Below are 13365 nucleotides of genomic sequence, written 5' to 3'. Positions count from 1 at the left end.
GTGTCCGAGCCGAACTGTAGATGACACAGGCGCGGGGGACGTGCGTTGGAGTTGGGTGAGGGGGGGGGAGACGGGCCGGTGTTAGATTGCCCCGAACAGAGAGGAGCAACAACACAAATGGCGCAAAGGTGAAGAGGTTAGGAACATCATTCTGAAAATGCACAGATAAATCAGGCAGCGTCCAGGCAGGGCCACTCCAGCAGCAGCAGGCCTGGTCCAGCCACCTGATGTTTCCTCTCCAAACACGGCGCACCATCCCCCGGACACGGTGCCACTGGCCAGGCCCCGAGGACCTCCACAAGCTGCCGCAGGCTGCACACTAGAGGCCCAGGGCACCCAGAGGGCATTCACACCTTGTTAAGTTTTACAACTTGTGCATTTGTCAGTCCCCGGGCCTCTATTGCCCCTGGGACGCAGTCACTTCTTTGAAGTGACCTTCTCAACAGAGCAGGGTGATGGAGAAAGTCAGGGTGAAGATTTTCCCTTATGAATGTGAATGTAGCTTGCCAGTGGATGCAGAGGGTATATGGCAAACCATCATGTCAAATTGGTATAAAAGACTAATATAAATGGACTAAAGAAGAATATTTGGTTAAAATAACAAGTGAGAATTGACATTGAAACACTATAAAGATTGTTCTTGTGGGCAAAGTCACTCAGAGGTAACTTCCTGACCATTATCATAAACTATAGTTATTGCAATGTATATTGAGAGAGAGCAAATGGATATGCAATGTATATTCGAAAAACCAGGAACAACTAGAGAATAGCACATAGAGCCATTGAATCATTCTGAAATTGCCTGGTTCCTCACTAAAGTCCACTAATCCTTCTATTGCATGCTGGAATTTATATTGAAACGTTCTTGCCTCATACATGCTCACAGTGTCTGTGGGGGACATGATGTCAGTTGCGGCTTGCATGGATTGCTTCACTTTTGTTTCCGAAATTCTTTCCCTTTTACCTGTACATGAGAGACTGTTGTAAATTGCATGAAGGAATGCCTATTGACGTGATTAAAGGAGCAGAAAGCAGGTGATATTTTAGAGGAGGAGGGGGGGGGGGTTCTTGGTATGTGAAGACTGACTTCTTCAGCGAGGGGGGAAGGAGTGAAACATCAGCCGTGTTGGGAGGTGAAAGTATGGGGCTAAAACCTTCATGGATGAGGCACCTCCTCTAATCCTGCAGCACAGTGCCATCCTTTTACATGGCCTGCTGTTTTTTGTGTCAGCCACTCATCACTCACATATAGTGGAGTCAGGAATGGTATCCTGGTCAAATTGTCCTCGGTAAAATGCAAGCCTTTGAGAGAAAGCACTACTTGGAGGTTCTCCCTGCCAGGATCGGGTTTCTCTGGGCTTGTTGGAAGGGAACGGAAGGCAAGAATTCCTGTCGTATAAGCAAGCAAAAAAAAATACACAAAAACACACTATAATTTAGGTAATTGTTTTTTCTTTTCTTGTGACACGGAGGGAGATGTTGAGGGGAGGACAGGGAGGGGAGCACACCTGAAACAGTGTTGTGCCACCTTTCAATATGAATGACTTTTCTTGTCAGGTCTGAATGTGGGATTAAATCTTTTGAGCACACCTCCTCTGTAGAACCTGAATGTGAAATAAAGGCAGCTATTGTGTGAACATCGCTCACCCCCAGGGTCCTCTCTGCCACAAGGCTTCCCAGCCACCTCACACACTCTCTCAGCCTGAACCGGCAATTAGCCCGACAAATCAAACCCGGCGGTCAGGACTAATTGTTTCTAACAGGTCTTTGTAAAAGGCCATGCTGTTTCCTATTCAGGTCAGCTGCCTGGCTCCTAGTGTGTCAGATAGGGGAGGGCATGGTTCCAGCCGGGAGATAAGCCAGGGTTTTTTTTAATACCCCAAAGTAGACTTAATTTTCACCTTCCTTTCACGGTTCAGGTGCACTTGTGTATTGAGGCAGTCAGAATTTGTGGTGGGAGGTTTGGGTGAGGGATACAGTACCTCACAGGATGTCATTCAGCTGCCGCTTCCTCCTTTGTTGGAATTTGTGGAAAAGGGTGTGTGCGCTATGTATGGGGATTTGAACACATTTTTGCTTCCCCCTCCATCCCCCCCCCCCCCCCCCCCCCCCCCCCCTCCTGTTCTCTTTTCCTGACTTTGACAATTGTTGTCATATGTGCATTCGAAAATAGTAGTCAAATATCTAGCACTGAATCTCTAGCATTCTGGTCATGATTCTTCAAATCCTCTTTTCTTCAGAGCCAGATGTGCTTCGGATTTATTTAATCATCTGAAGTTCTGTGATGGTAGTCTGATCTACCTTCACATCCTCCCATTGACATTATCCAGACAGTGTAAACACGGTCGACTTTTAGAGCTGTCTGTCTGCTACACGATCACAGCTACTGGGGCTGGCGGGGGCGATTTCCCTGTTACACCCACAGCACTCATTGTTCATAACACTCTCTTGTCTATAAACACAAAGGGTTTGGAGCTTGTGGTAGTTTGGCTAAGACAAAGCATTGAAACTGTTGTAAGCATGATGTTGGTGCACACACAATATAAAGCATTGATAGTCGTCATCCTATTAATACAAAGTATGTGACTTTCAAACAAATTCTGGTCTCTGCTAATAACTGCGGCAAAAGTACAGACGTTTTTTTCTTCTTTCTTTTCAGTAAAAAAAATAAACAATACTAAATGCCACTGTGACGGGTGAGAGAAACAATCCGCCATAGATCTTCAGTGAAAATGTGTCAAAGAGATCGCTGGTGCAAAGACAAACATGACTGGGGCGGGTCAGAGCCCTGTCTGCAGCCAGCCAGCCTAAAGACGGAGCCCCTCCGAGCAGCTTCTGTTTTAATTGGAGTGTGACAGGGTACACTGGGAACTATGGGGGGCCGTGTGATGGACAGGCAGAGTTTCCCCCTGCTGTGGACCCCTCTGTCTGCAGCTCAACCTGACAGCCACAGCTAGAGAGAGAGAGAGGGAGAGAGGGGGGGGGGGTTACAGAGGGAGTGGTGAAGGAGAGAGACATTTTCTCTGGAATGTTGGGAGCTATCAGAACTGACATGTTACCATAGCCATTTTCCAAATCTCGGGCCTCATCCCAGGCTGTTGACTGGCCCTACATCCGTTCGTATCTCCCATCTGAACTCCAGCACCTTTAGAGGGAGGTACCTCTCACTGCCCTCTGCCTGCACCTTCTCTGCTACACCGGCAACAGGACTGGGTGGCTCGCTGTCACCGGGACAATGGTCTGCCGTAGACCTTTCTGTTTGGCATTCTCGTGGTCAACGTGAAAAATGGTTCCCCTCAAACACCGCATGGTGTAATATGTCTGGCAGCTGTTCTACGAGACTCCTTGGAGAAACGACACCTAATTTATGGCGTTCAAAAGTCAAATATGTGTCAACAAAATGTCAACGATGTTTTAAATGACAAATGGATGCATGTGGGTGTTTCTCCACACAGGTCTAAGGCAACGATGCCATTTTCAATCACAAAGGTTCTTCACTGCAGGTCCACAACCGCTCATTTAGAGTACCCCAAACACCTGATATCAGCCAAATTGCCTCTCGGAAGGCGATAACGTTCTCTCTGAGTCGTCTAAAGTGTTTTGTTCGAGCCAGTGTAGGGCCGCTATGATTCATGAATGGTTTTGTGATGCTGTTTTCTATGTGAAAGCCACCCCTGTGTTAGCAGCCAACTGGGGGAAATCCTGTAGCGACTTGCTGTGAGAGAGGGCTCAACGCTCGGCCGTGCAGGTGAGTGGAAACAGGAGCTGCACTTGTGTTTTTCTTAAGAGTTTAAGTGCTGTCTTTGGAAGTGTCCTGTTACGCTGCTCCTTCCCTGACCCTCTGACCCTCCCCCTGCATCAAAGGTAAGCCAATTACTTCCATTACTTTAGTGTGGCATTGTCAATGGAGATGTGCCCTATTGATTTGCACTGCCCACTGAGGATTGTTTTTCTAAGCAACAGGTCATCTGAAGAATTTTTAACCCCTGATTTGAAAAAGCTGCCTTAATCAAATTTCCTCTACCTGTCAGCGCAGTTGGTCTCAAGTGCTTCGGTTTGTTTAAAAACATGATGGAAAGGGATAACTGTAAATTTCACCTGGAAACACTATGCATATATGTTTTAAGCGTTTTCCAAAACATGACGTTTTATCTAGACAAACCATGAGTTTCTTAAAGTGGCCTTCACCTCTCCTTCAGAGGCCATGTGTCACTAGCCCTTGTTTGATGTTGTCATTATGTCTGTGAAATATGTGACTGATGGCGGGCTGAGAGGCTGTGGGCACTCGTCCACAACACCACTGTGACCAGGCGAGGCAACCAGGAAGCGCTGAACTCACAGAGGCAGATTGGATGTGAAGAGCCCTTTGAGAGGAACACAGACCTGGGCGAGCAGAGATGTGAGGAGAGATTGACAGGGGTCAACGCCAGCCCTCCTGGAGGTCACCGCCAGGTAAGAGACAGCATGGCTGACCTATCAGGGCTGAGCCAAGGCAATCTCACAGACAGACAGACAGACACTATTGGTTGATTGTGTAAGAGGTCTGTGTCACACCATCAAATTGCGTCTGAAGTTAAAGCATCTGCTATGGGGAAATTACTCATCATTGAAGGAATAGACTTTGACGCATGCAGCTTCGATATAGTTTACAGTGTCACAAAACCAGAGAACAGCCTTCTGCTCCCGTGGCAACTGAGTCATGGAAGTGTGACTGAAATACCAGGCGAGTTGTTGTGTCACAGCCTGGTTTGGGTGTCGGCGTCGCTGGTCAGAGACTTGCAGGGCACCACTTGTCTTGCCGGTGGGGGTGGGCCCAGGGTGAGAGAAAATAGAAAATGGAAAATTCCTCTGTGAAGTGCAGTCGTTGGTGATCAGGTGTGAACTGCAGAGCGGAGATCAGAGGAGGAAGGGGTGGGGAGAGCAGACAGCTGCTCCAGACCCAGTCAGTCAGCCCTCTAACACACCAGCTGGCCCACCATCGCATAGTGGGCCACTCACGGCTCAGGATGCATGGGGGGAACTAGCAGATGGAAAAATGCTAACCAGGGATCCTTTGTGTTTGGCCTGTACTTGTACATTCAAATTTGTTTGAGAATCATAACATGTTTTAAACTGTGATCCATGAAATCATTGCAATCCTTCATAAGGGCATTTTATTTTGCTTAAAATGTCTCCTGTTTCAAATACTATGGAATATTAAGCACTTGCCCCATGCTATTTGGCCCTGGCTGTTTTGGAATGTATCAACAAGTTCACAAATTATTTTGTCAGGAGTGAAGACGCAAATTTGATTTGGAAGTCTCGAAATGTATTCATCACACATCTCCTGGACTCAGAGGAATTAGGCTCTGCCAATTTCCACCTTTTTCATTCCAGATCTTTCATCTTAAATGGATCAATTGATTACCAAGGAGAGACGTTAAAACAGCAGACAAAAACACATTTGACCAAGTGCCATTGAGCACTGGAGGTTTAGGCATGGTTGACTAACAAAGAAAAAATATATCTTGGTATGTTACTTGAAACGAATGCCAGGTGGTTGGTTGGCTAAGAATTTGACATATTTTACACTACATGGCCAAATCACAAAGTATGCCAACCTTCCTCTGTCAGAGATATAAAAAGACATCTATTTAAAAAGGATTCCCCCCTCAGAGGATTCCACAAGGGGTTCTTCTTGTTTTGACTACCAGGCCCTGTGACATCAGTGACATAGTATGTCTGAAGTCTTGCTGTCAACTGATGACAGAATAAATCTTGAAAATGGCTACCAGTGAGTCCTTGAAATCCCAAACCAGTCAAATGTAACTGGCCTAACGTGTCCTGGGGGGTGAGGAGGTTACACGGTACTGGATGCATAACTAATTTCTAATGAATGGCTGTTTTTCCGTCTGCCGATGTTCAGAGGTCACATTGTTGACATGCTTTTTATTCTCCCGTCTCTCCTTAGACTGTTTGCATGCGGAGGCGTGCGGAGCCCGCTGTCTGCTGTGAACAAAGATGTTCGGATGATTCATTACGGATGACACGCTCGTTTGCCTTTGGTCTCCCTTCATTGCCTCGAGTCATCTTAATGACGATAGGCAATTTATGATCTGCACATATTTTCGGATCATCTGTTTATCATTCAGAGTCAAACTCTTTGCGATGCCACGAGTGGGATCTGTTCTCCCTCGTTTCGATCGCGTCCCTCCTATTCTAGACCGCGTCTGTTCATGACCGTGGATCAATGTCACACATACCTACAGCAGCGACCCTCCTCAGAGAGTGACCTGGCTTCGGCGTGACCTTGCGCCTCGCCACGTGTGACTTGAGCATGTTCATGACACGGGGGGACATTTTGCTCCTTAAAAATAACACAGATGCTACGCCGCCCCTCGGCAGGGCTGTCTGGTCCTGTCCCGCCCGGAGCTGGACAGCGTCCGGCTATTTTCATTGCTCGTCTGTGAATCGCTGTGGTCTGAGTCACTTTATTAGTTTTGAAGCCTGACATGTTACTAGGCTCGGTGGCCTTGTCGGATGAAGCGGTCACAGCCCTGTCTGCGACCGGCGAGTGTTAATCGTGGCTCGACAACTCGGGTTTTGCCTGTCGGAGCATCCTCGAGGTCTCAGGCCTGTGTTCAGCCGTCGGGGCACTCGCCTGTCTGATGTAACGCTACGCATGGCACGAGATTACCGAAATATGCCGTGAATTTCAGATATGACAAAATGTGCGGCCGTTTACTCGTACTTCCAGGGACATTGTGTTGTGTGTGTGTGTAGGATTGTAGGCTATGCCTCATTTCAGATAAAGGGGGTTGGGAAACTAGTTCCAAATTTATTGCCTGTGTCAGCTGTGTCAAATTTGGCAAGCTCAAATGGTCAGCTTGCAAATGGTAGGGGTATACCTAAGGGTCACGAGTCTCTAATTATTGCAGTTCTGTACATTTTGAGCCCACATGTTTTCATTTAGTCATTTTTAAGAACACAGGCCTATTTTATATGACGATTCATGCAGGGCTTATTTGTTCTAAATACGTATCCATTCTAATTGCCTATAAAGCATAGAATTGATGAGGATGGGCTGACTATTTTGCTGCAGGCTTGGAACTGCACATTCAAAGGCGCTGATGAGTGACCTGACCGAGGAGGTTGGGGGGGGGGGGGGGCGTCGGTGGAGGAACCCCACTGCTGTCCTGGAGCCCCAAAGGGGACCCGGGGAGATTGTCCAAGCGCATCCTCGGAAACCGACTTTTATCATTCATAAAGAGGACCACCCACTTTCCGTGAGTTTCTCTTTGCTTCTATTTTCGCAGGGTCAGAAAAGAGTGGCCAGTTGCTCTTTATGGCAGAAGATTTTTTTTACGATGTGGTTGAAGCTGTCGAGGGACCCACCGATCCTCCTTTCACTTGTTCCTGGAGGTACAGTAGCTCTGGCCCAGCGCACACACTGAAACACAGACGGGACACCAGCATTCTGAGGCAGGAATTGTTGTTAAAAGTACCATATTGAATCCACCCTGTTCGTATCACAGTATGTAATACATTTTCTGTGAGCTTTTCCGCTTGGGACCTTCATGTCTATGCAACACAACAAGTTCATAAAAAGATGACGATTATCATTTGTACCAAGTATAACTGTGGAAGTGCTTCTTGGAATGTTTTTGCCCTGCCTCGAGCTGTCTTTCATGAATCTATTTATGAAGGAAACTCGCCTCTTGTGGTACTGGGGTCTATTGCCCCCATGTTTGATCAGCAACAAGCTTTGGGGTAAACATCTTGTACACCTGTTCAGTTTTTCTGCAGACTCACCAGTCCTTCTCTCTCTCTCTCTCTCTCTCTCTCTCTCTCTCTCTCTCTCTCTCTCTCTCTCTCTCTCTCTCTCTCCAACATTCAAAGAGGTGTTGGTGTTTTTTTGGAGCAGGAAAAACATGGTACTTTTTCTGTGGGTGCTGGAGGTGTCTGCTTTTCAGTGAACGTCGGGTTATTTCCATCTCCAGTAAAGCCCGTGGAGACACGAATAAATAAGATCAGGTTACAAGTCCTCAGATCTCACCGTCACTTTGTAAACTGAAGTGGGGGGTTGAAGGGTGGATGGGGGGGGGGGGGGGGGAGGTGGGGGGGGGGGGGAGGGAGGGAGGGGGGGGGGGGCTAGAAGGGGGCCAGACAAGCGGCATTTCTTCTTCTTATTCTTTGTACATCCCCACTCCCCCCCAAAAAATATTGCTGACACCCAATGCAGGCTGCTGGAGATCTGTGAATTCCACAGTGATGAGGCTAGCTCCTGCAAACACTCTCTCTCCCCTGAGCTGCACCCCCCCCACCACCCCCCCCCCCCCCCCCCCCAACATTTCTTCTACTTAGCTCCTATAATTGGAGTATGGGCACAAGCAAACAGACATCCCACAGCCATGTCTCCATGTTACTGTATGTAACTATCCCTGTAACACCCCTACTGAGACAAAGTTCAAAGCAGTGCACCTTTATAATAACACTCGACTTATCTCCATGATTGATGATGTAAACATTTTTTTTATAGCAGAGCAGCATTTGATCAGTGATTTAATGGAAATGTGGTTTAATCTTTGCGAAACATCTCAGATAAAAGACTGAAGCCATGCAACAGGTTTTATTGGCTTTATATGAATGGCTTGCTTTAAGGTTGAATTCAAATTGTGCACACTGGCCACATTTAAGTCTGGATCATATATCAACATAGTTGACACACATTCTTTAAGTAGCAATACATTTTCCAGCTGATGGGATGTCTGGTCCTGCATATACCGAGAAGTTTATTTTTGTAGAGATATGTGAACATCACCTATAGGTTTCTGTAGTTTATGCAAAAGTGTCAAGCATATCTATACTAGAATCATGCATGCGTCACTTCAGCAAAACCTTTAGTTGATTTGTTATTTTGTTTATTCTCTAAAGCAAACATTGTTTGTCGTCAAATTATGCCAGGGACAGCTTGGGCGACATGATTGATGGATGAAACGACAGCTTTTAAGAAGTGACATTAACAAGTGGAATCAATTGCCATGATGTCTGTCAGTGGTCACAAGCCCTTGCATAGCAGTTGACAGAGATGCGTAGCTGCTGTATTTTACAGCTTGACCAGCTGACAGGAGCCAGCAGTGGTATGGAGAAGGACTGTTTACTGGGTGCTCAGTTACACTCTGTTGTGTTTCAAAAATGTAAAGACTATTGTTTTGTTAGAAAGTACTAAACTATGTATAAAGGTATTTCAGTTTGCTATCTGCACTTTAGCTTTAAAGCTCTACATCTATTGTGTTAACTCTATAATTAATATGCAGGACTTGTTTGACTGAAATGATGATTAAGGTTATCAAGGTAATCATCTATTCATCTAGCAAAGACAAAAAGCTCATCAACAAGGAACTGGGATACATAGGATATTGAAAGGCCATTGAATGGCTATGGGAAATGGGTATCCTGTTACATTCAGTAGTGCGATGTTGATTGCATGTAATCTCACATCTGCTTCGAAAAAGCCTATTGTTCAAATGATTTGTTTTAGGCGACCACATGAACTGAAATGTGCGAGCAGTTAACTGCGCCATAAGATTGAAGGGGACCAAGAAATTGAGTATTTAACACCATATTGTCATGTCTCAAGTAACATTACCCTTCTCACTTTTAAATACAGTGCTCAATGCTGGTGGCAGAGGTAAACGTCGCTTAACCAGGTGAGTATTGAGAGAAACTACGAGTGGAGGGGGGTTGGGAAAGTGCTTTTTTATGATAATAATAATAATAATAATAATAATAAAATACCAAAGTGTTGTTGATCTTAATTCCTAATGACCTTACCCAATATGTATTTTACATTAAATTTCTAGCCTATTTCTTACAACAACAAAGTGACACTTAGCATCGATAAACTTAACGCGTAAATTACGCGGTCACTTTCCTTTTGGACCTGGGCATTCCATTAAGTTAAATTGCTTATAGGGACATTACATACCATTTACCGCCCTTGCATTTAACCCCAATTTATTTGCCCGCTGTGCTCTGCCCACCCACAATACAAAAAATCAGTCTCCCTGCGCATGGGAGGGACCTGCCTTTCAACATTTAACCACTGCCCAGCGCGGGGCCAAGACGCACAGTGAGAACGAGGGCTTTTCAAACCTGGAATAAGCACATAACCTTTATATTGAGAGCTCACCGTCTGGATTTCTCAACTGACTACTATAAAGGAAACAAATGATGGATTTTTGTGTTCGTATTTGGATATTTACAAGGGGACACCATGTCGATTTACTTATTTACTTAGTATGATGTATCTGGTCACTGAGGTGTTTTCTTCAGGGAATTACTTCACAGTGTTCTCTCATTTGAAGATTGGTGTGCACATGGAATAGACTGCTAAGGGTCTTGAAGTGGACAGGTCAAGGGGACGTGCTTGAAATCGGGAAACATTGGATTATAGTTTCTTATTGGAGTAGGTTATCACTGGCTGTTAGACGAGCTCTTTGGTATTAGATGACATACCGGTGGGCTATAATGTATGGAATAAATCAGCGCTGCGTTTACATGTAAGTGTGGTCCATTTGATTGTACTGAGCGCCCATGTGAAAATCCCGATGTTGATGTTAATGTGTGTTTTATTGTTATTTCACAGCTCTTTTCATTTCTTCGTGCTGTGCTGCCATGCCCAGGTAAAACTTGAACAGGTAGCCTGTCAAAATGAATAGTTGATGCACCAAATAACAATAGCTGTAGGCCTACCATACTTTTTGGTCGTCTTAATTTGTCATACAATATTTGGTTTCGACTAATGTGTAGTGTAGACTAATGTTCCCAAAATAGCTTGCAATAGTAATGCAATTAGGCCTAAATCTATGTCCGCCGTGCGCACAGTCATTTCTGTTTTGACGCTATATGCCACTCTTTTAGTTTATTCTAGAAAAAACAGGTTAGAGGAAAATATATGTGATTTTATTTTTCCCTTTACATAAAAAGGGGGAGAATCACCCGTCTCCTAATTTTAACCAGTATGTGAGGGAGCAGGGCGCAGTGACGGACCAGTTAAGCCGGCGACAAGTCAGGATTTACCAACTATACAGCCGAACCAGCGGGAAGCACGTTCAGATTCAGGGCAAGAGGGTCACCGCCAATGCTGAAGATGGCAATACTTACGGTAAGTTCGTGCCTGTGACGTTCAGACTGTCTCGCCGTGATACGTCTGCATTGCCTTTCCCAGGTTTTGATTAAGGACCGCAGAAAAAATCGCGGTCAAGGCCCATCTCTAAACCTCCACCCTCTGCGTAATGTTTTCAGGCCTATATGTTAATTTAGATTAGAACTACGTGGGCTGCTGTATCCAAACCTTCGTCTGGTCTTTTGTCCTTTGCTCAATACACATTCTTAATGTAAGCACTGACCCTAATTAACCAGAGGAGGTCAATCATTGAACCGATAAGACAATTCAATAGGGAAATGTGTATTCTTTCCATTCCTGTTTTCTTTTAGGTCAATGATGACATTTGTTTAATCAAAGCAGCAAGTTGTTATCGTTGATAAATGTAAATGTTGATTTATCGTTGATTGTCGAAACCTGAAACATCCTAGTTGACAGAAAAACTCACCGTTTTTTACAGGTAAATGGTTCTATTGAGGAGAAAACATATTTAGTATCAAGGATCAAAGATGCTTTTAATTAACTTTGGACAGGATTTTGTACCTCACCAATTGCTATTTTCATTTTATGTGTTTGTGTGTGTTTTGCAGCACGTCTCTTTGTGGAGACCGACACCTTTGGTAGTCGTGTGCGGATCAAAGGTGCAGAGAGTGGTCGTTACCTCTGCATGAACCGGAAGGGGAAACTAGTTGGAAAGGTATGATCCAACTTAAGTCATTCTGGTTATTAAGTGGACTTTATTTTTTCATTAGGTAAATCATTGTACTGTTAAATGTAGCCTAGGAGAATAACATATGCTGATTGGCTGCTGATACTTATGCTCAACCCTCTTTGAAATCAAAGCTGTGAAATATACATTGATGTGATACTTGTAGAGCCGTGGGAAGGGCTATAGCAAGGGTCAGTGATACAGCTCTATAGCTCCAAACACAGTGGACTATCACAAGGGATAGAGGGAATTCTCCATCCCACATAGTGGATGGTCAGAAGTCAACCGTCCACTTCCTGAATGGAAATGGAAAAGATGTATTCAGTGTTGTCGGCCTGCCATGAGAAGCAATGGATCCATCTTTCATCATGTTTTGGTGGTGTTGAAAGACTGGGGTCTGGTTACACATCTCGATAGAAGATGAAATCTCAGATCAAGGGTGTAGCTGTCATGCACTTCCTGTCTTTTAGACATTAAATTCTGGTTTGCGAGGAATGATTAGCTAATATTTTCCTTGACTTCTAGAGTACATAGTGAAAAGGCTCAGATTGAACTTTTTCATTTCCTACTGTTAATGGAGCCAAAATTAGGATAAGATATAGTTTGTCCTACCCTTGTTGCATGGGCCTACATTGTTAAGTTGGCATTCCATTTCTTAGCATGATGATTCCTAGTGGAAGTCATGATAGCGTTAACAATAGTACGATGTCACTGCCTTCTTATCCTCAGATAAAACATGTCTGCCTCATTCTCTCAACAGCCCAATGGAAGAAGCAGGGATTGTATCTTTACTGAAATCGTTCTGGAGAACAATTACACCGCCTTCCAGAATGCCAAGTATGAGGGTTGGTATGTGGCTTTCACCAGGAAAGGGAGGCCCATCAAAGCCTCGAAGACAAGAGAGAACCAGAGAGAGGTTCATTTCATCAAGAGGCTACACAAGGGCCCATTGCCTTTTCCCAACATGGACCAAACCAAACATTTTGAGTTCATCCGTTTTCCGCCAACCCGGCGAGCGAAACGGAACAGGAAATCACAGACTTCTACCTAACACTGAACAGACGTGGACTCGTATTATCTACAAATAAGAAGAAAAAGATGCAATTCTATTTTTGTATATTTTTAATAGGTAAAGATACTTAAAATGCCAAAAACATTGTATGTAATATCACTGTAAAATTATGACATGTAAATACTGTAAGAGAGTAAAGAAGATGGATGTATATATTTAATAAGACTGTGTGTGTTAGCTGTATGATTGGAGGATATCATTGGAAGAACATGGGGTATGGGTACATTAATAAACATGCTCTGCTTGGTTGGCACAAAATTTCAGCGTGACAAATGCAACTTTTAGCTTTAGATCATGTCTCAGTTGACAGCTTTCTTGGTACCAGTGCTAAATTAGTATTTCTAAGTTAGGAAACTCTTCTTGGAAATGTAAAGGAAGTAACATACAAGTAAATGCTGATTAAGGTGCACAACCGCCAGACAGATTACGTAAATATGT

General features: G+C 44.5%; 1 protein-coding gene across 3 annotated transcripts; it reads left to right on the top strand.

Moving 5' to 3' along the window:
- Positions 1-10288: 10288 nt before the first annotated feature.
- Positions 10289-13175, top strand: fgf17 (fibroblast growth factor 17). Of its 3 annotated transcripts, none has more exons than XM_067231230.1 (5): positions 10289-10541; positions 10628-10664; positions 11002-11146; positions 11737-11843; positions 12616-13175. In XM_067231230.1, the coding sequence occupies exons 1-5, from the start codon at positions 10489-10491 to the stop codon at positions 12904-12906; spliced, it is 633 nt and encodes a 210-aa protein (XP_067087331.1). In that variant the 5' UTR covers positions 10289-10488; the 3' UTR covers positions 12907-13175. The 3 variants fall into 3 exon arrangements, with proteins under 3 accessions (XP_067087331.1, XP_067087330.1, XP_067087329.1); XM_067231229.1 differs by having other exon boundaries at positions 10969-11146; XM_067231228.1 differs by having other exon boundaries at positions 10628-10679; positions 10969-11146.
- The last annotated feature ends 190 nt before the right edge of the window (positions 13176-13365 follow it).

The sequence above is a fragment of the Osmerus mordax genome, chromosome 28 (genome assembly GCF_038355195.1).
Source record: "Osmerus mordax isolate fOsmMor3 chromosome 28, fOsmMor3.pri, whole genome shotgun sequence".
NCBI classification, from domain to species: Eukaryota; Metazoa; Chordata; class Actinopteri; order Osmeriformes; family Osmeridae; genus Osmerus; species Osmerus mordax.
The sequence above is the reverse complement of the archived record's forward strand: the minus strand, read 5'-3'. Positions and strand labels throughout refer to the sequence as shown.

What these genes read in the sequence shown, in the direction of transcription:
- fgf17 (XM_067231228.1), top strand. Translation starts at nt 10,489, where the DNA reads ATGACATACCGGTGGGCTATAATGTATGGAATAAATCAGCGCTGCGTT. An exon ending in CCCAGGTAAAACTTGAACAG is followed by an intron (nt 10,680 to 10,968) that starts GTAGCCTGTCAA and finishes TTACATAAAAAG; the next exon opens with GGGGAGAATCACCCGTCTCC. An exon ending in TGAAGATGGCAATACTTACG is followed by an intron (nt 11,147 to 11,736) that starts GTAAGTTCGTGC and finishes TGTGTTTTGCAG; the next exon opens with CACGTCTCTTTGTGGAGACC.